We start from the raw sequence: 25,815 nt of genomic DNA, 5'->3' as shown, positions 1-25,815 counted from the left end.
TTAGAAGGGTTATTTTTAATTTTTTCATATTGGAGGAAGAAATTTATATCTTTTGACAGTAGTCTCCTGGGGGACTCTTTCCTTTATTGATACTTCAGTGTTGTCCTTTGATGTAATAATCCTGCATTGCGTAGTCTGTCACTCAGGAATGATGAAGTTGGGCTTCTGGTGCGGGGGAATACCACCAGAGCCGAAAATAAAAATAATTATTTAAATCTACAAGACAGAGACAACAGCCATACCTTAACTTAAAGGAAGATGCTACCGCACAGAACCATTCATGATGAATATGAAAATACACCAGCAGCTTGGTTTCACGGAAATATGATCTAAACTGACAGATTTTGTGTTTACACTTCAGCCAAGCAATGTCATCAGCCAACTTAAAATACACAGATACTTACAAGTAGCCCTTTAATTGCCCCTTTTTTTTTTTTTTTAATATACCTCAACCACATCCTGCTCTGTAGTAGTTTTCTCTTTGTGGAAAATAATCTGTTTGTAAATACGGGGGGCAATTGTTTTTGTTTTCCTTGGAACTTCATTTGCAAATGGAATAAGGGTACTAAAACTACCAGCCCATACGATTTGAGCCGGAGAATTTGTGTTGCTTTGTTCATAAGATCAAATGTTGATATATGAGAGTAAAGCTCATAGGCAAAAAAAAAAAAAAAAAAAAGCTGCAAAGATAGAGAAATCACCTTGGTTAAATTCTCAGGAAAGGAGAAACCGGACACTTAGATTTGCCATCCTAAGTGAACATGCATCAGGTATAAGACCTTTGGAAAATAACTTTAATTTACATTTCACTTCTAAATTGGCAAGTTGTTACCGGAAGAATTCCTTCACCATTTGCTTTAGTTCCGAGGAACAGTGATTTTTAGACACTGAATGACCAAATCATTGTGTTACTAGTAAACCACAGCACATCCTTCAGTGTAGCTGAGGTTAAAGGAGTTTTATACATTGAGTGCTTTAGAAAGCTAAGTGGCATGGGCTGGGGTTCCTTGTTTCTTTTCCCCAGCCTCTCAGTTGGATACAGTGTAGTTGGAGAGATATTTGGAAAACTAGAATGTATTTCTGGAATTTTGAGTCTGGAGCAAGTTATTTGTGTTTTTTTATCTGCTTTGGAAAAGCTAAGGGTTGGGAAATAGTAAATGTACAGTCTCCGTTCAGCAGCGAAGGATTTTCCTACCCTTGTTGGTGGCATATGGGATCTATTGAAGAATTTAAGGATCAATTCATAAATGGAAACAATAACAGTGGCACCGTGGAATTAAATGTTTTAATGTTTGGCTAATCACAGGAAGGGTCAAATTTGACATATCTGCCTTTAAATGAAAGGATTATTATGTTTGTTTTATAAGTTTAAACAATTGATAAAGAGTTGCAGGTTTGTTGAGCAGTGCTGTGCCCTAGAACACGCGAGCAGAGTTGCTCTGGAAGGTACTCTCCTTTTTTTTAGCCTGTTTTGATTTTGAAAGTTACACCACTGATGTCAATTTGCCAAGATTATTTTGACTGCTTCAGCTCTCTCTCTAGAAGAATGTCCCTTTTCTGACATGTGCTTGCATTTGACTGTACACTGTATGTACTGGTCAAAAGAAGGATAGGCTTGTGTTAGGTAACATGGCTTCTGAAGGAACTTCATCTTCTCTTACCTTTTTAAGAGATCTTGTTCAGTTTGGTCACTGCTAATCGGCAGCGCTCTTCTGTTGATTACTATTGGAATCACATTGCTGCCAGTGTTAATATGCTTTTGCCGTTTAATTTTACCATCTCCCGCTGGGGATGGGTTCAACTTTTAAATCAGTCTCGAAAACTTCCGAAATATTCTGTGTTGCATCCAATGCTCTGTAAGTGGTAATGTGTCATTTTGAATTCATAGTTCAAAATGCACACTTAGCATCTCAGGCTCATGATTTGCTGAAATGCTGATCTTACCGATTCTGCTATTCTTATTTCCTTGTTGAAGCCCGCAGTAAACATCCTAAGTAATGAATTTAACTATTAAAGGCACCCTGGACAGTGTGACCTTACCAGAATGCTTTCTCCTTTTAAAGGGATGATTAATAATGGCTTTGAATTGAATACTTGATGTATTCCAAGAGGAATAATGTTTTCCTTGAAAGAGTTTTCTTGCTGTAGGGTGAAATTGCATCTGACATGTTCAGCTATAATCCGGACCTGGAGCTGAATGTTGTGAAAACACTCTGAAATGAGGTACCTTCTCACACCAGTGTCCTAGGAAACTTAAAATTAGTGAATGTGAAGTCTCTTTTTTTTTTCCTGTGATATTTGAAAAATTATTGAGATGCATCAGTATACAGATTCAGTATCTCAAGCTTAATTATTTAAATTTCATTTGCAGTAACATATTGTATCTGTACCCTCAGATTCCCAGGGAGGAAATAATTTACAGTGGGCAACTCTGTTCCCATGTATATCGCATGTATAGGGTTGTAAGGTCTGTCCTTGAGTTCTTAAATATATTTCATAAGAATATTGCTGTCCATGTACAACTGAAATGATTTTGGTGCAGAGTCTTTCACTTTCATATATATCACTGGCAGGGAAGTCTGGAGGCCCCAGGGAGGAGAGGTAGTGGGGGCTGACTGGTGTGGGGACTACTGGTGGAGCTGGTGTGAAGCACTCTCCCAGCCATGCAATGAGGGCAAGAGACTGCACCATCCATCTCATCCAGGTCACCTCTGTGCTCCAACCTTCCTCCATTGGCTTGTAGAGCTGGTCTTCAACACAGGTGACATAGCAGTACTGGATATTAAAACCAATCAGTCCTGGGCTCTGGCAGCAAAGTTTACGCTGGCAGAACTGTAAATGTGTGATGTCTGAGTTTGAAATTTCCACCTTGTCTCTGTCCATGAGGTCCCTCTAAACTGAGCTAATGTGGCACCCTCCTATTCTGTACCCATCTTCCAGTGGAGATGCTTTTGTGTCTTTGTCTACTCTGAATATAAAGACTGGATTACACTTGGCCATGCTCAGCATCTCTCCTGTAGCTTGCTCAGAGCTGATCTCCCAGATCTGTTCTGAATAACACCAAAGAAGAATCACCCTAACTCAGAGCCTGACTTTGCTTCTTCTATTTGTGTAGTGTTGTGTGATTCAAACATGTATGCTGCAAAGAGCCTGATCCCCATGCTGTCATGGCAGTTGTAGTTAAATGTTATTAATCCTTGATTTCCTGTTTTTCCCTTCAGAAATATTTGGTAGCTTGATCTCAGGGTTTTTCTTAGAACTCAGATTAAAATATAAATAGGGACAGAGGGATTTCCTAAAGGTAAAGCAGTTTTACCAGTGTTTTTAATGAAAAGACTGTAGCCCCAGTATGAAACCAGAAGATCTGTTGTGTGTTACATGAAGACTGGTCATTCAAAATAATGTCAACAAAACAATCTTGCTGCCCCTTGAGACTTATACTTGATAATGTACAAGAGCAATTGAAAGTTCTTCTCATGGCATTCATTTTTAATTACTTCTGTGGTACAAGGTCGTAGATATAAGCCACTTGTCAGCCTGGATAGCTTCACAAAGATAAAGACTAGATTTATAGCCTTATGCGGAATTCTGGGAAAAAACAAAGGTCACATTTTTCAAATTTAAGTGTTCAAAGTTGGCCTCTTAAATCTGTCTTCAGACACTTTTATAAACAGCCTGCTTTTCAGAAGTGCCAAGCAGTGGTTCTTTGTGCTGACTTTGCTGGAAAGAGTGCGTGCCCAGTGCACGCGTGTTATTCATCGCATGGGTTAGCTACGGGCCTGCGGCCTCCTTTCTGGTTCTGGTCTTAAAGAGCTTTATCTTAACCAAAGGGGCGTGCATTGTCAAAGGTTTTAAATTATTATCAAGACAATTCTTCATTCTTAATCATTCAAGTTATAATGTGGATTACTCCATTATAAGAAAGACCCATGTCTCTTATTTTTCCTGCTCCAGGTTTGACTGTCATGAAAATAGTGTAAGGATGTTGATATTTCCATGCAAAGTTGGCATGACTGGGAGCAACATTTTAAAGACTTTTGTGGTACAAATTGTTTTACTTCCTAGTGACAATTCGTCATAAAAATGACCTTAACCGTTCTTTACAGTGTGGTCCTTTCCAGGCCAGTAGTTAAACTTAGCATAGAGTGGAATTTTCTTGTTTCTAGGCTCTGACTTGAGACTGAAGAAAACTGTATGCTTTTTGGCAACAAAATTTTTAGCAAAGAACTAGCTTCCAAGCTCTTGGTCTGCTGAGGGTGTACTTCGATGTAAAGACATAATAAAAGCAGTGAATCTTTGGAAATATAAATCAACCAGAATTTCCTACAGCATGTTTACATTCTTTCCTTTGTTTAATAAAGTAACAGGTACGAGAAAGGAGGCACTATGAGAGCCTGTGATAGCTTGGGTTTCTAACAGTCTCCTGTGAGTGCTCTTAGGAAGTTGTTTTAGAGGTGAAGCAAACATCACAGCTAAATCAATGTAATTAAAACAGACAAGGACAGCGTGAGATTTGGGAGATAACAGCACTTGCATTAAGATAACTCCAATTAAGTCCCTGGAAAGTAGCTGCAGAGGTAGGAGGAATAACAACTCCTGAGAGAATATGGGAGAACATTTTATATTCAGGGTCTTCATTTGAGGACTGGTGATGACTAGAAGGATTGGTTTTGTTGGAATTTTTTGCGACTTTTTGGAAAAAAAAGAAAAAATATTAAAACACAGAGTTTGAGTAATGTTTGAGTATGAACCAGGGCTTTGGTTCAGATGAACTTGGATTAGATAATGGCAGAGCAGTAAGACAGTATGGCTCCTTTGTTTGCATGTTCCCACAGGCAAGTTTCATATACTTGTGCAAGCAAAAGACGAGAAAAATCCAAAGGTGACCTCCAGGAGTGACACCACGTGTAACTGTGCGCTGAAGTATGGCAGGTGTTGAGATCATGTAGGGGAATCTGTGGGAATAATCTTAAGAAAACGCTGTGCCTTTTTTTGCCATATTGCTGATCTTCCAACTTGTGGGTGCACCTTTAAGGTTTTGAAAAGCTGGAGCAGATGCTCTCCTAAAAATAAATAAATAATTTTTTTAAAGCCTGAAATTTTATTGACAAAGCCCTTTCAAATTCATGTTTTTCAGACTTGTCAGCTGCACTAACACTCTTTGATGTTGCTTTTACCTCCTAGTTTGCCGAAGTAGGTGTTGTCCACTGTAAATAACTATTGTTCTGATTTCCTGGCTCATTTGCTTGAATTTCCTCAGTCGTTGCTGCACTTTTGGGTAAGAACGGGTGGACATGGAGACATGGACGTCGTATTTTCATCTTTGCAGGTGAGCTGAAAGCTCATCTGAGGTTACTGCTGATGTGAATTGACTCTGATCATGCTCTACTAGACAGTGTCAGATATGCTGTTTCCCAACCAGCAGCCTGTCAGAATTTTGGGAGGCAGTTGTCTGGTGATGGGGCGGCTTTCTTGTTGTTTTTCACTTCAAGGGAGGGGAGTTTGGTCTGGGTTTCATTTTTACTTCAAGGCATAGCAGGCACAGTGCTAAGCAGCAGAGTTGAATGGACAGGTAAAAATTCAGCATGAGTTTGGAATGTCAGTGTTTGTTACTTGTTAGAAACAAGAAACACAACCATTTTAGTCTTCCACAGAGGAAACTTTCAAAAAATAATGATGGATGGTTTCATCTGTTCCCCCCCACCAACTCCTTTAAATAGCAGCTACGTCAATGAATAAGACTTGTTGTTGGGGCAGTAAATGCCATGCCAGATATTCCAACCACTGCATCCTACCAGGGATATGGTAAAGAATGCGCCTGGATTTGTCTGCTAGTTTCAATTGCTACGATTGATTTAATGTTTAGATTGTGATAGGGCTTGAAGGACTAAACTAGAATTGTCCCCATCACATTCAACGTTGTCCAGACATAAAGTAAATACCATTTCCAAAGACACTGGTCTGAAAAATGAGGGCAAACAGGTCGGTATGTATGAGTAATCAGACCTGAGCAAATAAACAACAAATATGTAGAGTAGGAGGACATGCCTGCTTTTTCCAAGTCAGTAGCTGTGACGGGAACGTGTACAGTGAATTAATACTTTGTATGCAGTACAAAAGAAGGGCTTTTCAACAAAGGGTAAGGCTTTGGATCAAGAAAGCACGTTTACATGATTTCCTATCTGGTTTTCCCATCGTTTCCACTCTTCTTCAAATCTAAACTGCTCCCCCTCTTCTCTCCCACTCGTAACCCCGCTCACCAGGCCGGGACGGGACTGGGGGCAGCTCTCTGTTGCGTGTCTGCCAAGGCAAAACAGACCAAGCTGCAAGCGCGTAGCAAGTGGTAACGTGGGAGTCGGAGCTGCAGAGCCATTCATAATCCGCATCTCTCTTCCCCATAATTATCTCCGCTACCCGAGAGAGCTGAGAACTCCCTTAAGCCTCCCTGCAAGTCATTTAGATTCTAATTGGGATTTAAAAACTCTCAAAACCTGAGTGGGTGGCTCAGTGCATTATTGCTGATGAATGTTACCCTGGGTGATGCGCCCAGCAGACCCACAGAGGACCTGTGCTCAGCTTTCCATTGAAGAACTATGTCCTTTCTGGTTTTGAGCGTGGATTTGCTCTTTGCCTCAGCTAATTACGAACCGGTTTAATTCATAACAGCAATTCCATCTGTGGCATTATACCAAAACGTTAATTTAATTTTGTTATGTTGAATCCTTTCCCTTATTAATGTTTCTTTAAAATGGAGGCGATGAAGCTTGCTTTCTCTGCTTAAATATTTTCTGCCTCTCCTCCCCATTCTGTGTTCTTTTTTTCCCCTCAAAGATTTACTAAACACAGAAATGTCATCGTGAGGACCTTAGCTCTCTAAGGCTTGGCTTTGCAGGCCCATGTCCTTGGGTGGGGTGGGGTGGGGGATGTTTGGGGTTTGTTTTTTTCCCCCTTATGAAGCTCATACTAACTGGTCATTGTTCCCTTGTTGCTAATTCCCCGCCAGACTTCCCTCTTCCTGTTAAACTGGCCCACAACCATAAGCAGAATGATGTGAGAGGGTCCATCAGCACAGTAAAGAGCCAGAGAATTGCACTGCTGGGGCAGAAGTGGGATGACATCACTCTGATGGATTTTACTGTGGCAGCTGCATAGGGACCTCCGTATATCAAACAGCTGATAAATGAAGCATAAAATTCAGAACAGGACTGATGGAGGCTGCAGCACTACTCTGGCAGCTATTTCTAAGGGAGATGAGGGTTTAGCAACTCAAAATGGGTGAAGAGGAGGGTGGAGGGGCTCTTTTCACCCAGGCAATGTCGTCTGGGTTCCGTTTCCCCACCCCACGCACCCCTTTTATTTGTTTATCATAAATCTCTGGAACTACTCCCTTCCCCAGCTGCAGTGCACTTTCCTGTGGGCGCTGCACACAACCACAGCCCTCTCTGCTCAGTCAGGCAGAGGGAATGATGTTGTTAGCTCTGAATTAATTTGCTCTGTGAGTGTAAATCAGGCTCCTACTGTTATTTTGGTGAATTATTTTAAATGTAAATGCTACAGAGACAAATGAAATGTGTGGATGTGGTACTGAGAAAGCACACTTGAAAGAGATACTTCAAATACACAAAAGTTGTTCCCTTTGTCATTAATATAATGCTCTTTTAATAAACTATGGATGCTCTTGGCTTTCAAAGCGGTCTGTAATCATCACAGATTCCTGTCCCAGCCTTACCCCTAAAAGCTGTAGGCTGTAAGTCAAGTGAACACAGATAACCAAAATGCTGGGGAAACTGTCTCTAGCCCATTTTCCTTCAGTCCTGGGTCATTGTTCAGGCTTCTGATCCAGGGATATGGCTGGAGCTCCTCACCAACGGGGAGCTACTGGGGTTTATTCTAGCAGAGACATAAACCTATGTGACTTTGAGACATCTCTGTTAAGAGTCTGTGCTAGGTTTGGGGCTGCTGTGCCTAGCTGCTCTGAGGAAACTCTTCTAGAAACTAATTCTCTGTTTCTCCAGTGATAGAGTGGGATTTTTATTTATTTTTTTTTTTGGCCCACAACAACTTGTGTTCACTAATTCCTGGCACTTGGGATGTATGAAGCAGGTCCATCCTTTCCATCCTTTGAGAGAGGAGAGGAGCTCAGACATGGCGAACAGCATCACCTGTGCTAGGTGACGCTAGTCTTAACAGAAATCTGGACTATGGTTAATACTCATTTTCAGTCTGTGACCTTCAGTACATCATCTAATCCCAACTTCTTTTTGTTTCCCACCAGTTAGATAAACAGCATAAGGAAGGTTTCTTTTATTTTTCCCTCCCTGCCGCCTTCTGTTGGTTATTAAGATCGAGGTTGTCCCAGTGCAGCTGTTTTGTTCTCCAGTGTTGGATAGACTTGACCATGGCTCCCAAGAGTAAGCATCCTACCATAAAGGCACCTGCCTGTATGCATTTCAATTGATCCAAACTTACCTATGTGCAGGATGCAGCTGGCGGCCACCAGCTGGGGTGGCCATGAGTTGTATAGCTGTGGTTTATACTGCAGTCGTTGCATGGCTTGGCTCTCACTGCAGGCACAGGGTCCTCTTCTGTGTAAAACCACAGAGCTGATAACGGATCCAATGGCTTTCTGATGGGACGGAGAGCTCTGTAACTGTGTAGGAGAAGTACCTCTCAGGGGTGCTTGGCATCAACCTTTTACACCTTCAGCAAGGTGGGGGCACAAGTGGAGCCCAGCCACGACCCTTCCCATTGTTGACCGGTATCTTTTCATGTAGGGAAGTGTAAGGGTGAACCCATATACCTTCTTCCTCTGGACCGTTTTGGTCAAGCTTTATTTGATTTTTATAGAACTCTTTCCTTATGTTTTTGTCCTTGAATGTAGCCTGTCTCAGTGCACTTGAACACAAACCACTTGTGCCAGTTGCTGTTTGCAGTGCCATTTTTTGCATGTCTTTTGCTGCTTCATATCTTCAAGATATTTCTTCTTGGAGTCAGACTCTTTGACACCTTATTCTCTATTCAGATGCATATAGAAGAGTTCGTGTGGCATTCTTTCTTGAGTTGCTATTGCTAGAATTACCCGTCTGCTTTTGTACTTTAATGATATAAATCCCGAGCTTGGGCTTGGGCTAATAACAGCAAAAAGCAGAGTTTTAATACTTGCACAGAAGGCTGTAGTACTAAATGTTGGTGACAACCCCTCCCTGTCTTCCTCTGTATGGGATTTGTTGCCATATTTAGTGAAATTCATCGGGACGGCCGTATAAAATATGGAGAAATCTGCTTGAGTTAATTTGATGATTGGCATTATTTTTTGACAGAACGTTGTTCTTCGGTGTTGCCTGATTGCCAGGGACAGGTCACATCAGTGGTTTCAGAGGGACACAGAGAGGCCAGCTGTGGCAGTACCAGTGGATTTCAGTGTTTAACGGAGATGAGCATTTGGGAGGGCAGGAATGAGGCATCCGAGTCAACTACCGTGCAGCTTAATAGTTGCCTGTCTAACTAGTACTGTGCTGCTGAGGAAGCTGACTGTTTCAGCAATCTCTGCTAACTTGTCTTTAAAGATTTTTGTATAGTGCTGCTTCTTTTCTACTTGACCTAGTTTATGCTGTGCATGTTGAGTCAGTACCTACATTAAAAGCCTTCATTCTCCTACTTTCTTGATGGGTTTCTGGTGCATTGGGTCACCATTCCAGACTACTGTTTTATTTATTTATTTATTTGTAATCGTGTCTCCCCTGTAAGCTGCTTCAGAGCAAATTCTTATTCTTCATTAGTTTTATTCTTCCCTGGAACATTACTTAGTTTGGGAAAAAGTGTAATGCCTATCTTGGGCCATTCTTCCTCAAGGACTGAGAACTTTCATATGACTATGAACTACGGTTTTTGGTGAAATGTGTCAGTGCGGACTTGTCTGCCAGGAAAACTAATCCAAAATGCAGTAGCAGGTTTTGAGACTGCAGAAAATTGATGAGCTTGGTAAGATCAGAGAAGAAAAACAGATCTCTAGTAAAAGCAAACGCAGCTTTCAAGGCACTTAGCAGAGGTATAGAGCCATTTTAAGTAACACAGATAAATATCTCCCTGGAGCTTTTGCTTTTTCGTCTAAGCACAGATCAGAGAACAAATAGGAAAATGCGGGGGGGAAAAACCAAAAGCTTTAAAGATGTCAATGAACATTTTTCAAGCTGAAAATTACTTTTAGCAGTGAAAATAGCAGAATATGCATAAGGCAAAAGTAACGAAGCCGTGCATAAAATAAGGGAAAAGAATGAGATCAGAGGGATGCAAAGAAAGTTTTGAATGAAGTGACTGCTAACTCCCTTCTTATAAATGACTTACTTTTATTTGTTCTTGAAAAAATTTCTGATTTGTTTTTGTTGCTGTACTGGTACACTGAAAGTTGTTCATTACTATCAGACAAATGTTTTTCAGACAGCGTATGAGCAAAAAGTGATACTTTAATGTGCTTTAAAAAAAAATAAATTTAAGTGCAAACCATGGTAATTCTGCATAAAAATGATTATATCTGTGGCATTCCAGATGGTTTTGAGTTTTATATTAATGGGCTAGGTCTTAGCCCCAGAACTGCTTTGTATGCAATCTACACTACTGGCATGTATTCGGTAGAGAACTTTTATATAATGATATGATGCGTCAGAGCAAAGCTATGGGAATGTTTGATTTTTTTGTGAAATGTCACTTAAAATTGCGTGGTTGGGTAGTTACACACTTCCACAGAAAATTCTGCTTTAATCAAAAGCTCATATGCACCTCCATGTCCTGAACTGCCATCAGTATTGAGTAGAGTTCCAGGGTTAGACAATGAGCATGTCTTTGCTATGTTGTGTGTATTTATTGAACTTGAAGCATAAGCAATCAAGTATTTAGTTCAAAAATAGCTCATACTCCAGTCATTTTGATGTCAAGTTACTGCACTGAAGTGATAGCTGCTACACTGAATTTACGCCTCACCATGTTATTAGAAGTAATGAAGTGATGTGGCTTTAACAAAACATCACATGTGGCGAAAGCATTGACAGGGACGATCTTTGCACGTGTTGCTGTAACCTCTGACAGCACTTCATTTTGTATTACTGGGGAGCTTTGCTTTTAGGTTTTGAACCTAGTGAACCCTTAGGCACGTCTTCTTGGCCCATCGACACAGGTTCATACGGTGCACTTGCATTATGGAGTAAAATGAGGGCTCAAGAACAGGCTTATGCATCCCAGACTCGGAGTGGTGCTTTGCCTATCCAAGCTGTACAAGATCAAACTCAAAGGTTTTTTTCACCTGTTCTGCAAAAATTTTGTGTGTGCCATCATGTGTAACTTGGGCAGCCAAGACTGTCACCAGGAATGATGATAGCAATATCTGTGGTTTCACTTAATTCAATTCTACTACCATAGCTATGTCAAGTCAGTTAACTAGTAATTTTAGTTTGTGTCAGCTGTTGTTGTCTGCATCATGTTTGTGCTTAGCTACTTATTTCATGCGTAGAAATCTTTGTGAAGCCCACCTCTTTGTCATGGAAACTGTTGTCCTAGCAATTGCTAATCCAGATGAATATGTCAGCAAATGTTTTCTTTAATCATTGACATTTTTCACAGATCTTGAGAACAGAAAGTTTATGCTCAGTAGCCTATACAGATATGGGATGAATGAATGATTGGTCAACATGCCACTGAAGGGTATTTGCTAACACCTTGAGGAGACCTTAGGAATAGGTTCCTGCCTGTGAACCAGATGAAGTGCCATTTTCTTCTGTGCAAGGAGTATATATGCCATATTTTTATTTCGCTCAGGCTTATGCCTGTATCTTGAGACTTCAGTGCTTGTTCTAACTACAGACCGCTAACCCTGTATTACCTGTAACTTATTCAGAGCTGTGCTGAGCAGAATAGCCCTCCTGGGGCAAACACTTTTTTAGGCAACAAAAAGGGTACTCAAATTAAATACATGTGTGGACAAAGAGGAAGGTGAATGTTTTTCCCAAAGGCTGAGAGTTTCCTTGGTCTAATAGGATTTGGTAAATTGTAATCAGCAATGTATGAATTGGCAGACGTGAGCTTGTTACCTAGTCAAGTCTCCTGTCAACACAGCAATGTCAGAATGAACTCATGTTTGCGTCATCTCTGCCCTGCACCTTTGTTCAGAGCCTGTTTTCTTATTCTTACTTGATCTTTTCCTTTCAACATACAGCAGTTGTTGATTTTTTTTTTTAAATCATACTTTCCAGTCTAGAAAAAAGACACAATCATTTATGGTAACAAAACATGAATGGAGAAAAATTCTCTGAAAAATGGGCATGCGCCAGGCTGGAATTGTGCCCTGAAATTGCCTATATAGTTTCCTTGCCTTTTTTTCCTGTATGCTGTGCTATAGTGTCCCTCACCCCAGCTAAGCTATACCAATTTGTTCTTTTTGTTGTTGCAGTGATCACCGATGGGGCACTGGATAAGACAGCTCTAACAGATGATGTGGGAAGTGAGGAGGACCTGTATGAGGACTTCCGGAGCTCCAACCACCGCTATGGCCACCCTGGGGGAGGCGGAGAGCAGCTTGCCATCAATGAGGTATTGCACTGGTCGCTTTCTGACAGGCAGGATAAGGAAGGATGCCAGTTCTTGCTGTGAATCGTAAGAGAGGTCAACAAGTAAAGCAATAATGGCAAAGTGGATGGGGCTTCAAATATCATTTACTGTGGGTACCACTTACAACTGGGTAATGACAGGGTCTGGGCCTGCCATCAGGGCGCTGTCTCTAACAGTAGAGGACAACGATGTAAGGTAATGCAGAGCCACAGGTCCTGAGCAGGTAGCTCTTCTCTTAAGTGTTTTTAGATGGGAAGTTTAAAACCATTAACAAGCAGCCTCATCAGGGCTGGTGTGAGACTTGAGATGTGTTGTACTGAAGGCATAAAGGAAATGTATGTACACTAGGTTGGTTTTTTGTTCAACTTCTTTATTAGTAAATGAGAAGGGTGAAAAGTTTAATTTACGCTTGGTCTGCACTGCTTCTTCCTGTTCCCCAGTAAATTCACTCTAGGGATGTGAAAGATGTGCCTTTTTAGTCAGTGCTTTTAGCTATTTTATAGTGCTGACACTGATTAACTTGAGAACAGCAATTTAAAAATTAACTACTTAGTTTAACTGATGCGATGAGCAACATAGTAACAGGATTTAAGATGTTTTTTCTGTAAAAATACAATGGCTTTGTCTAATGCATTAGAGGTGGCATCCTGTTACCCACAGAATGCTTTTTTGATGGGGTGAACTAATAAGCTTTTTCATTGGAATAGTGCAGCATGCTCACCATAAGAGTGATCTCTTGCACTCTTATACCTTCCCTGTACTCGTTACCTTTACATGACCTTCACAAGATGAGAAGGCAAGGATAAAAGATGCATTATATTTTCTTGTGGCTAAGCTGTAACTGAAACTATGTTGACTGAGACTCTGTGCCTCTGTTTGATATATACAGCAATGGTGCTTCTGGGGTCTGCAAAAGCTCCAGAAAGCTGCACGGTGAGGATAACAGCTTTTCTTCAAAGACCGTAGCAGCAAGTGCTCTTCTAGCAGTTTTCCTGCTCCTAGTGCTCAGAATCCCTGACTACAGCTCTGGGTGCCTGGGGTAAGGAAGAGACTTGCTGTGTTTTCTTCCCCTATTCCTTACATCCAGGTGTTATCAAACCATGGCCAGAGCTTTTTGATTTAACCTCAGCTGTTTTGAACTGTTGCTACCGGCAAGCAAGCATTAGTAGAACACCAGAAAATCTTGAGTTGTGTTCTCCCACATTTACCCGGTGTGTTTCTGAGAGTCCCAGGCACCACAGGCGTCAGTCCCACAGTGTGCACTGAGAGTGTGGGAGGAGGATTCTGCCTCTCTCCCATCCAGGTGCTTGCCTTGGTAAGTCTTCTCAGTGTGTCTCATCAAACAGAACGTCCTCTGGATTTTTGTTTCCTGTTTTTAAAGCAAAAGGCAAAATATTTTACTTTTTTAAAGGAAATATTTACAACTCTTTAAAATCAGGAAAAAAATTAACTTGGCAGTGGTCCGTATATCCATCATGTATGTTGAGGTTTTCTCTTTCATCTCAGATACTGTTCATTATTATTGAGAACAATTGTTTTTCTTTCTTTTCTTCAAAGTTCATTTTATTAGAGTAAGATTCCATCATTTAACTTCTAATCAGGAAAGCAAATGGATGTGTCCAAAGCAGGTGTAATTTGCGTAGTCTTTGAAGTGTATATGGGGTTTTGTTGGCCAGTTGACTGGAAGAAAAAAGATTATTTTTGGCTTGTTCCCTAGGAGTTTGCCTGTTCAGGGGCCAACAAAACTGTAAGAACAGGCAGTACATTGTTTACTTTGTCAACTGGTTCCTACGGGTAATTAATCCACCACTTAGCTTCACTGAGCCTTAGCAAAGTGCTTTCCTACACAATCACTTCCTGGAATAAAAGAGTACAATAAAATACAAAATCTCTGAGCTGAAATACTAAATCTGTGGGGTAGGGATTGTACATGAACAGACATCTTAAGTGTTGGAATTGAAATATCTCAAATAGCTGGCAATTGGACAGGCCTATCTTCAGCTGTCTGCTGGACCAAAAGCTGGATATCGATTAGTCTTGAGTATTTTCTGTAGTAGTGCTAGGAGTGATGTAGGGTGAAGATACCAATGTCTAATCATTTAGTCACGTTTTGTGAGTAGTCTTGTCTTTGTTTTATTGTATTGCAAATTGCATTTTATTGGTTGTGGATAAGGAAACTATGGTAACCACATTATTTTTAGCCTTCTTGGAAGAAACAGCTTTCAAATAAACAGAGAAGGTTGAAATACATTTTTAAGGCATTTGGCAGACCAAGTGTTGCATTAAAAAACAAAACGCCCAACCACTGAGTTTTAGCTCATTTTGGATCAAGAGAAAATGGTTATGAAATAAAAAAGAAACCTTTCATAAAACTAGAATGGTTTATTGGCAAGAAGACTAGAGGGATAAAAGAAAGCTGGGAAGGTTGTATAGAGCCCACCTAAGAAGATCAGCATGAGAGTGTGTAAGAGCCAAGAAAAATCAATCAAAAAGTAATAATAAGGGTTTGGGATGAGAAAAGAGGCAGGGGAAGTAATTTTCTTGGGGCATCTGTTTGACGTTCTTTCAAATGCATTCTTGATGCTCATGAAAAGAGATTTTTGTGTTTAGATTTAGATTGTACTTGGTGGAGTTTACTTTGTGTTCGTTCCAGCCAAAGACCCTATCCTCGTATCTTTTTGCTTCCACCATGTAATAAGGTAAAATGTGGCAAGAGAAAAATCTATACTGCAAATGCATTGCAGTTCTGTCCTTTCAGTGCAGAAATATTATGCATAGGACAGACCATAGCTTCAAGCTTCAGGAATTGTGTTATATGCAGACTGCAGTTGAGAATGTGAGGAATTAAGCATATAAAAAGCCTGTCTGCCCAGCTCTTCAGTGATTGTGGTGATAATAAGGAAAACTATGCTGCTTATCAAGTGATTGGCCTGGACGAGTAGGCTTAGGCTCTTTGCTGTGAAATATCTGATGTGTACAAAGAGTTTGTTCTGTCCTGCTGCGCGAAGGGTCCATATAGTGCTCCGCTTTTGGAAGAAATGCGGTTGCAGTTCAGCGTGTGGGGTGTTGAGCCCCTTGCAGCCATAGATGAACAGTACTGTCCCCGTCTTGTGAAAGCAAAGCACTAAGTGTTTGGAAAATAACTGCAAGACTCCCTGTTTTTTTCCTTATCTCTTACGGCTCTATGTTTGATAAGTTTGGAATTTGGTATGTGAAGTCTTATTCCTGAAGAAGTGCACGACTTGTTGGCTTCAGCAGGCCAGGATTTTATCTAAGACATGTAACACCATTGCCTTATGTTTTAAAGTGACAATACTGTAGTATGTTACAGATGTTTGTGCTAACCAGTGCTTGTTGACAAGATGCAATTAAGCTAATTGGTTCCAACATACATGTTTCTGATTTAGCAAAATAATTCATACAGAAAAATATTCAGGAAGGGGCGCAAACAATACATCTGCCACGTACCAAAGGCAGCAGATACTGTAGCAGTCCTCTCTGTGTCTTACTGAGGAGTGTACAACGGGGGCTTTTGAGTCTCTAAAGCATTATTCTTCTGCTAAACTCTTTGATCGCTCACTGGGAAGTTGTTCTAAGCTTACCCAGTGCTCCTCTGGGCACAGCCAATTTTAAACAAGACAGACATGTAAACTGTTGTTTGTTTAAAAAAAAACAAAAACAACCAAAACCCAAACAACCCACCAAACAAAACCCCAACCTCATAAAATGTTAATGCAGATGAAATCAGAACAACATATTTTAATTTTGTTACATGTGAACAATATCCTTCATAGCATTTTTCACATTATCTATCTACATTCCAATTAGTAGAAATCTCTTGTGTACTGTATAAGCACATATTTCAAAAGACAGAAAAAATTTCAAATAGTGCCGCAAAATGTTATCATCCCCTTTTTTAAAAAGAGTACAGAATAGGTTGAAAAAGCAACGATCACAACAGATTTCCAGACTGAAAACAGAATTAGAATTATTGATCACATGGAAGCAATATATAACATTCCTGTCTAATCTGGGAGAGGAGATTTATTACCACTTTTTTATCTTAACGTGAGTATATTGCTCTCCCAACTGACACTAAAGCAAATAGAAACCAGTTAACAAATACCCCCCCCTTTTTTTGTTTTGTTTTTTTTTGTTTTTTTTTTTTTTTTCCGGAGGGCTTAATTCCCACTTTTGTGTCTTGCGTATTTCTGCAACCAAGGTTGACAGCTGTGGTCCAGAAGCAGCAATTATGATTTATTTGCAGAGTACTGTATAAAGCTCAGTGCTGTCAAGAACAAGAAATAATGTTCCCCGATGGACATAAATCTTTACTGGATCGGAGTTTTTGGTCCCAAGTGCTTGCGTAACTTTGTATAGGGCTCAGATGTGAATGTTCAGAGTATGGAGTCGGAATTGTAACTTCTTTTACTGCCTGATGGATTTAGTTTTTACGGTTCTCCGGTCTGCAAACTTCTGAGGTCATTTCAGAGGGCTTTTTGCAATGGATTTAAAGCAAATCAGTATATTCAAATACTCTATAGCAATTATGTCCCATCAAACATTAGGATCAGGAGCTAAGTGCTCCCAGGGGTTGCCAGAGCCATATTTCTGCTTTCTCCCACTGGCAGCTGTGGCTGCTCTGAGCCAGTTTCTCCTGCCCTCATCAGCGTTAGGACTTGGTTGTCCCCTGTGCAAGGGATCCTTCCCCAGCAGGCTCAAGATGAAGAGAGGGTGGTGGAAACCAGCTCATTCAGCACTGTGGACTATCCTTGTCTGAGGACAGACTGTCTTGCAAGTGGATGCTGAGGATTTTGGAAAGGTGGGAGAAATGGGATAAGCTTTCACATTTGCAGTCATGCAGTTGAGCCCTTAGCAATCCAAATGCTTGTTCCCATACGTATGTGTGAGGTGTGAGTAGGTAGCTCCCATAGCTTGTATGCGATGGTCTGTAGCATACACACAGACCACCAGCAGGAGTTCAATCCACACAGATGCATTTCTATAAACTGCAATTTTTTTAATAGCCGTATTGCTCTGATACTCATTAGGAACAAACAAAGAAACCCAACCCAAGCTTAGCTCAGTTCTTGAGGCAAGAATAGCACGTGGGGAATCTGACACAGTTTTAACTCCTAAACAAAGACGCTGAGGTGTTACAGTGGAAGGGGCCCTGCACATCCATAAGGGAATGACTGAGTTATGGGGTCGGTCTCTGAATGGACCTAGCTCTTCCTTCCAGGCGCCAAACTGAAGAAGCAGAACAGGAGGGGCAGCCTCTATGTTTCACCTCTTTGTGGGCACGGGTGTGTCCCCACACACGTACTGACATGTTTAAAGAGGGGAAGGTAATGCCCAAACTTTCATCTGTGACTGTAAACCGGACCGAAATACGTCACTCAAAGGAAATAACTGGAGACAGCATGATGGCTTTGGAGTTCTTACATCAGCCCTGCCAGCTGTTAAATTGTAAAGACTCTAACAGCTTCTGTTAACGCTTGTTAATGATAGTTTGAGAGTATTAGGGGAGTCTTAATAATGTCTGGTTTTTGCCGGCATGAAATGTGTTCCCAGTTACTGGGTTGTAGAGAGAGACTTGGCTCCACAGTTTTCCCCTTGGAGGAAAAAATGATCCAACAATGTTTTAACTCCTGAAGTGCCAAATCATCTCAAGGTCTGCCTGTATTTTATCCAGTGTATCCCTGGGTTCCCAGAACTCTGTCTGATGCTCCACACCACTTAAAGAAAACATGGCGTGTCTACAGATGCTAATCCAAGAGGTGTTTGTCTGTTTATGGTGAAGGCTGCAACCAACCTCCAATACTTTGGCATCCCATTAAAAGAGCTCTTTTAATCCGTATCGGTGGCATATCCTATATGGCTAAGGGTTGCATTTGCAGAACGTCTTGGCTTCCTGCCTGACACTTCTAGTACATGGCGCCACTGAGATCTTTAAACCCTTGCTCTGCTGCACTTGAGTTAGTGTAGCAGGCAGGCGCTAACCCTCTGAGGTCCTGGTGGTCCCTACCTGCTGAAGGCTCTCACAAGCACCCAGTCACAGGCTTCTGGTCTGCCACCCTTCAACCAGCGTTGCCTACAGGACCTGACTGTGGTGTGCACACGCTCGATCAGGCCCCGTGCAACAGCCAAGGATAACCTGTGAGCAGATGAAGATGAGTGATTTCACCATTCATGTCTAAAGTGCGAGCCTTGCTTTCAAACCTGCCCTCTGTCTGATACAGAGAAGGAACTTGCCCCTGTCCTTGATGTATTTCACAGCTATCCTTGGGAGCTCCTTCTTTGGCTTTAGGGAATCCTTGGTTTGGTACCTAACTCTCCACTGCCGTTCTGTGGGAGGAAGAGCATTAGAAGCACTGCAATATTTGCACCCCTTCTAAGATTTGACTTCAGAAGTGAAGCATAAATTAAACTGCAGTTATTCTTGCTTGAAATGGTAGCCTGATCGTGTGCAAAGACAAGTCTATTTTGCAGAATCTTGCTGTTACAACTCGCTCTGTCAATGTCTTTATTTTAAAAATAGTTTTTGGGATGTCCATGCCCCAGTTTGCTAGTTCAAGAAACACCTGTGATGGATAACAGTGCAATAACAAAATGGATATTGGAGTACAAAGATTTGCTGAGCGAAGCAGATAAAGAAGGAATGTAACAGAGTAGGAATGCTGGGTAAAGGTTAGTGTAGAGGTTATTCCAGGTTTAAGTGTTTGCATAGAGACAGAGGAGTGAACATATCTGGCTTTATATACCATACTCATGCCTTAGTTTCCTCTCAGCATGGTTTTGATATCAGAACTTTTCTTAGATTCGTTCTCCTCTCTTCAAATCCTGATTTAGAGAAGCTCCTCTCTGCAAAGTTTTCTTTTTTTCCTAATCCCCAGAATAATTTTAACCCTGTGGTGGAAAAATAAAATCCTTCCTGACTCTTCTGGCCCTTCAGAGAGCACTGTTAATCCCTCCAAAGCTCTCCCCTGTTGGCTTCAGCCCTGTCCTATGACCCAAGGCCCCTTGTCCTACACTTAGTAAACTGGGGGCAGAGTTAGCAGCAAGTTCAGCCATGCTTTAATGCAGTGAAGGCATTGGCATATTCCTTGCAGTTTTAGATTACCACTCTGATAAAAGCAGCAAAACTGCGGGAGCTGCAGGGGGAAGAAAGATCAACGAGAAAACGAAATTGCTGAAGTGCCAACCCCACTTTTCTTCAGGCTCATGGAAAGATTTCCCCTCCCTCCGGAGCACTGGGGACCAGCCCTCGCTGGGTGCCAGCCCTCGCTGGGTGCCCTCGGCATGCCCTGGGGAGTCATACGCCTGCTCCTTGCAGCAGAATGAGGAAATGTTACTTGCATTAACCCCACGACTCCCACACTTGAACACATGCGCGCTCCATAGGCAGGCGAACAGAATGGCCTTTGTCCCCAGCAGCAGGGGACTGACTGGCCCACCTCCATGTGGCACATACTTTTCAGGCAGATTTGCATGGAGTTGTGGAGTGTGATCAGGGCCTTGGAGGACAGGAGTAGAGCTGTGCTGGTCTACAGCAGTTGAACCTCAAGTGCAGTTTCTTTCTTGAAGTTTTGGGTTGAGGGGCAGGTGCAGTTGTAGGGAACAGTGACCTAGAAAGGTGTTGATGGGGTTATTTTTTTTTTTTTTTTTTTTGATCCTACTTCTAGCTGGTTTTATCTATGATCTTGAGAGAGGTTCCTGCTTCTGGCTGTTCCACTGACATGTCATGGGCAAGTCTTTATGTCAACAGATTTTATGAAAATAAAGCTATCCAGTATGGACTGAATGTCCTGTTTTTTCCCATTCCTCTGTCCCTAACGGATGCGTTGCTAGTATAGCAGAGGGGCACCCTGTTGATTTAGTGTTGGGGCTATCAATTTCCCTTCCTTGCCTTGCTGATCATCTTGAAAGCCACTTGCCAAGTTTGCTTCTGAGCTGCGTCTTAGATTGTTACTAATTTCTTGGTTGATGGGGCAGGCTCTTGGGGAACAGCCCGTCAAGCCTCGTTCTTTGAGGTGCGTTGTTCTGCTTCATTTTTTCTGGCCTGCTGGCTAAAACAGAGGTATCAGTAAAAAAGGGCCTCAGGAGGCCTCTTGGCCCTGTGAAATTTCTGTCCTGCTTCTCTGTTGTGTAGGACATAAAAATGTCTACCTGTTTCTTATACACATCTTATGTATGTCTCTTACACTCTCATAGCTGTTCTTGTACTCCATGGAGCTTGTTGCTCTCCCCAGCCCTCCTATGGCTCCTTTAATTCTATAAGAAGACAGTGAAGGAGGATTCTCAAATTAACATTATTATATGTCATCTTGGAAGAACTTTACAGAGATGTTAGTTGTAAGCAGTTTCCCTGCTTTCTGCATCCGCAAGGCTGATGTATTCTGTAAGAGGTGAGGAGGCTGAGGAGTTGGAAAAGTGTCATAACACTGCTCTGCAACCAAACACGTTTTTTAAAGATGACAGCGAAAGGAACCCTGTACTCATGTTTTATAATGTATGGGCTCAACAGAATATGCCAGACAGCCCAAAACTGCATGACTTTCTTGAAAACTCCTGTATAGTCAGAAAGAAAGAAGTCTTATGGTCTAGAAACTACCAAAAAATAAAGCCTGCTCCTGTTCCTTCCCCTCTCCAGCCATCTCTCTTAAAAACTCTTACAGGGATTATCTTTCAGTGTTTTTTCAACTCTGTATGTTATGCATCTTCCTCTACCCCATGTTAGTCAACACATTCATCTTGTCACTTACCTTACACTGTTATTAATCTCCTTCTCCTCACCCACTTTGTCTGTTTTCACTGACTTCATTGTGGCTTCCTCTGACCTCACCTGCTTCAGGTCCCACTGCTCTGCCCATGCCTGTTCCCTCACTCCTTTTCCTGACTTGTCTCGGAGTGTTTCTGTGCCTCTGCTTCTCCCTTATTTCTCTGTTCCAGCACACATAGTGCCCAAATGAAGACCACTCCTTGTCTTTCTGTGCTACCCATGGCTGTCAAATTTTCAGCTCAAAAACAGGGTAGTGAAGAAAAAAAAAAAAAAAAAGGCATTAAAAATAAATTCTAGGACCTCCTGAACACCTCTCTCGGTCACTAAGGATGTTGTTGCCACCCTGTCTGTTCTTGTTCCTCACTTCTGTAACGAGAGTGTCATCTTCTATTCTGACCCCTTTCTGGCTATTGCATTCAAGCTGTTAATCTTGCCAGGTCTCTAAGATGCAGCATTTCCTTTCCTATCCAGCCATCTTACTGTACATCCCATTCAGCCTGTCTTTATTTCAGAGCATCATTAATACAGCATCCTTTGTTCTGTCTGTGTCCAATCTTGCATTGAAAAGATCCATTTTCCAAGGCTATTGCATGGATTGTGACAGCCTGTCTTTGCTTCTCTCTGCTTGTTCCTTGCTCCACCACATCTATCGTAACGTGCTTCGTTTTATAGAATCATAGAAAGGTTTAGGTTGGAAGGGACCTTAAAGATCATCTAGTTCCAAGCCCCCCCTGCCCTGGGCAGGGACACCTCCAACTAGACCAGGCTGCTCAAAGCCCCGTCCAGCCTGGCCTTGAACACCTCCAGGGATGGAGCATCCACAGCTTCTCTGGGCTTTGTTTCGCAGGTCATTCCTGTCTGTATCCCTTGCTTGTCATTTGCCATTCAGTACTGAGAGACAGTTTTCCACCTTCAGTCAAACCTAAAAAGCATGCCCAGCACTAGCCCAGCCCACCCTGGAAATGTGTCATCTCCTGTGTGTGATGCTGGAAGCTCCGTTGCCTCAGCTCACACAAGCCCGTGGGATGTGTTGTGTCAGTACATGGCTCACAGCAGCGACACGGTTCCTCTGACACCAGAGCTCTAGGCCGTGACAGTAATTCCCAGATGCTTCTAACTTGTTAATAGTGATTGTTGCTGCTCTTGAAAATAAAACTTGATCTAGAAGAGCTTGGGAGATTTTCTATCTTTAGTAGAGTCTGAAAGCAGAAGACTGGTTGCTAAGCAGATTCTGTCGGGTTTTTTTGCTGTGGCTTTTTTTTTTTTTTTTTTTTTTTTTAATTGTCGGGGCGGCCTCTACATGGCTGCTTTTTTTGCAGTGTACCGATGTGGCCATGCCTTAATCTATGTACTACACAAAGAAACCGTCAGGCCAATTTTCTTTCCATTGATAATTATCTCGTGAATCTCAGTACTCAAGCAGGAGAACGACTTGTAAAGTTTTGGCAGTATGAGATGAGTAAACTGTCCTGGGGAGTACTGGCTGTAGAAGTTGTGTGGGCTTAAACGATGCAGTACTAGCTGGAGAAACATGCAGTGGGAGTAACTGTGCTCTAGTAACACAGTGTTACACACTGCAAAATTCACAGCAAATTGTGGGCCTTTGACAGACTGTTTTCCATTTTAGAAATATGTGATCACAAGCGGTTTAAGAAGCCGTACTTGTTCTGATGTTTTCTGGCCGTGGCTCAATAGTGAATGACATCCTTTCGGGAGGTGCTAGCTGCAGTTGTTACTGAGGGTTAATTCAGTGCATAACAGGGTTGATAGTTGCTTAGTTTGGATGCTGGGCAAAATGTGAGAGTGGGATATTTGCGTGTTAAGGAAAGTTGGTTTTCATGGATTGATTTGCAGGTAGCAATTCTTGCCCCTCTCACAGTTTCATTCTCAGGCCTTGTTTTCAGTTGTTGAACTGAATACCGAGTAGAAATTTGTCCATCGAATGTCCACTCATAGCCTGGATTCTTTTTTGAAAGATGCATTTGAAATGGTTTGATCACCGCAGTGTTTTTAGGTGGAAGTATTTTCATCACCCAGTTAAAAAAATAAAAATTAATAGAAAATTATTCCCCAAGAAACTCTTCAACAGGTCAGTGTTGTGAAAAGGGCAGTAATAATTTGGTGATTTTTATGTTAAAGAAAGGTTAAAGTGGGGGGAGGGGGCAAAAAAACAGTCATATTGATCCAGGTGAAATTTGTTACTTGTGCTGTTGAACCATAGAAATTTTCTGCGTGTGCTGAACATGTTCTTTTCCTCTGTAGTTCTGTGTACACAGCATCCAGCCAGCCAGTGATGCCAACTAGAGGGACAGGGAAGTTTGTATTTGCGTCTGTGGCTTCATTGGTGTAGAAAGAGAGAGTAGTGCTACCTTAGAAGATACCTGATTTAGGAACAGCTCAGGAAAACTTGTAAAGAAGTTAGTATTTGCATACTCAGTGCTGTGTTCGCATGGTATGAACAGAGCGGGCACACACACCACGGAGCTGCCTGCCTGGTTTGCCCACGCTCTGTGCCCCACACAGAGAATAAGGCAGTGTGGCTGGGGCAAAAACTATGTGTTTGGGTCAGATGGGCCTAATCCAGGCTCAATTCTAGCACTTCTTCTCCTGTCTTTATTACTTGTTAATATTCTGACACATTTTTCACCTCATCGGAGAGAGGGTGTTGATAAATGACCCAGGAAGAGTATTCTTTTTTCCTCTAGTGATTTTTAGAGCACAGTTTATTTGTGTCTACAATAGTAATGTGTCCTCGGCTTTAAGAGGAGTTGAATTGTGTTTTCTGTCTTGTACTTGTAGCAAGCACATCCCTGTTGGTGCAAAGTCACGTATAGGAAGTCCTGGAAATGTGCTTTAGCGGAAATCTAGCTTACCAGTCAGAGCCTTCCTTTCCGAGTTGGTTCTCTCATGAGAGGGGAAAGGTACTGGCGGCAGGGCTGCTCCCTCGGCACGGCTGCCTTCGGGGGCCTCCGCTGGGGCACATGCTCTCTGCCTTCCCAGGGCACTGCATATAACTTCACTGCTCATCTCCTCAGTTATTTATTTGCTTGTTCTACTGAAGCACCTGTGCTGCTTATTACAGTTATTAATTTTTCACCTTTATGTACGTGTGCTTTTCAGTTCCTAGTTCAGCTGCTACAATATTGAAACGCTCTTTTCATTTGGCAGACAAGTGGGTTTGTCTCTACACTCCTAAAACTGTCACCTAATACAGTCTTCAAAAGCTTAGGCCCCTCTCGCTGCACATACAAGCAAAGTGATGAGTAAGGGCTGGATAATAATTAGTATCATTTTGATGAGAAGCAAAGGGGTGTCTTTCCATTTCTGCTTTATCTAATATGAGACTGGGGGTTCTTGAGTAATTCACTCCCTGAAGGCTTGGTCACTGATCAGCTTCTGTAGCTCCAGCGTGGCTTTGAGTGCGATCAGGCCGTCGAGGCTGCTCTGCGCTCGCCTCTTGCACCGTTTGAGTGGCAGCGCTATTCCCTTGGTGCAGTCCTGGCTGAGGATGGCTCTTAGAGGGAGGCTTGGAAGTAAATTATTACAATTGCAAATCAGATTCCAGTGAAGACTGTGCAACGCTTACATGAAATATACTCCCTCAGTGATAGTTATGCAAACTAAATCCCACTCTACTACAAGCCACGAGGTAAAACCTTCAGTTATTTCATCTCTGGCTGATGCCACCTACCACAGAAGCATGTCTGATCATCAAGGAATAAGAATGAGGCTTTATTTCTGTCATAGAAAAATGCCACATGGTGTTTCGCAGCGTGCGGCAGGAGCTAGAGAGCTCTCCCCCTTCCCCCCGCCAAAACGCTTGGAGTTACCATGGAAGTGACTCCCCCGTGCGCAGACTCTGCGAAGGACTGTGTGAGGGGTTCACTGCGGGGGGAGAAAACAAAAGCCAGGTCACAGCTAGAGTCACTCTGCAGTCTTTGTCCTTGTCGAGACCAGTTTCTACTCATGCTTGCTTATTCACTGTGGGGTCAGAAGGGTTACTTCAACTTAACGGTAATTGTGTAATGCTCCAAGATGTACGCAAGGTAAACATGTTATATGTCCCCAGGCAATGTAGTGCAGGAGGGCACTTAGGTCTGTACATCAGAAAAGCAAAGGGGCATAGCTGTGGCTTCGGATGTTTCTTAGAGACAGCTCCAGCAAAGTTAGGTGAAAATATACCCTCCATTACAATTTTGCATCTTTTTTTTCTGCATTTTCATCTTGGTATCGGTTTCTCCCAACTTCTCCTTCCAGGCAGTCTCTGAGCAGCGTCCAAGAAGTAAACTACTTTCCCCTTTAAGATGTCTTTATAGATATTCAGTCAAAGTTTCTGTGCTTCCACCTTCCAATGCTCGAGCATGTTCACGAGTGGCAAAGATTTCCGGAGATTACTGGAGGTTTACATCATCATGGATTTTAGAAGTTGCCCAGTA

General features: G+C 42.0%; 1 protein-coding gene across 3 annotated transcripts in view; it reads left to right on the top strand.

The window, feature by feature from the left end:
- Positions 1–25,815, top strand: part of ARHGEF4 (Rho guanine nucleotide exchange factor 4) — a 217,141-nt gene that overhangs the window by 160,431 nt on the left and 30,895 nt on the right. For all 3 annotated transcript variants that reach the window (XM_074592022.1, XM_074592021.1, XM_074592023.1), the window contains one exon: positions 12,440–12,579. In XM_074592022.1, the coding sequence (XP_074448123.1) occupies positions 12,440–12,579 (140 nt within the window). The remainder of the gene's footprint in view (positions 1–12,439; positions 12,580–25,815) is intronic.

This window comes from Larus michahellis, chromosome 6, assembly GCF_964199755.1.
Source record: "Larus michahellis chromosome 6, bLarMic1.1, whole genome shotgun sequence".
NCBI classification, from domain to species: domain Eukaryota; kingdom Metazoa; phylum Chordata; class Aves; order Charadriiformes; family Laridae; genus Larus; species Larus michahellis.
This window is presented reverse-complemented; position numbering and strand designations above follow the sequence as displayed.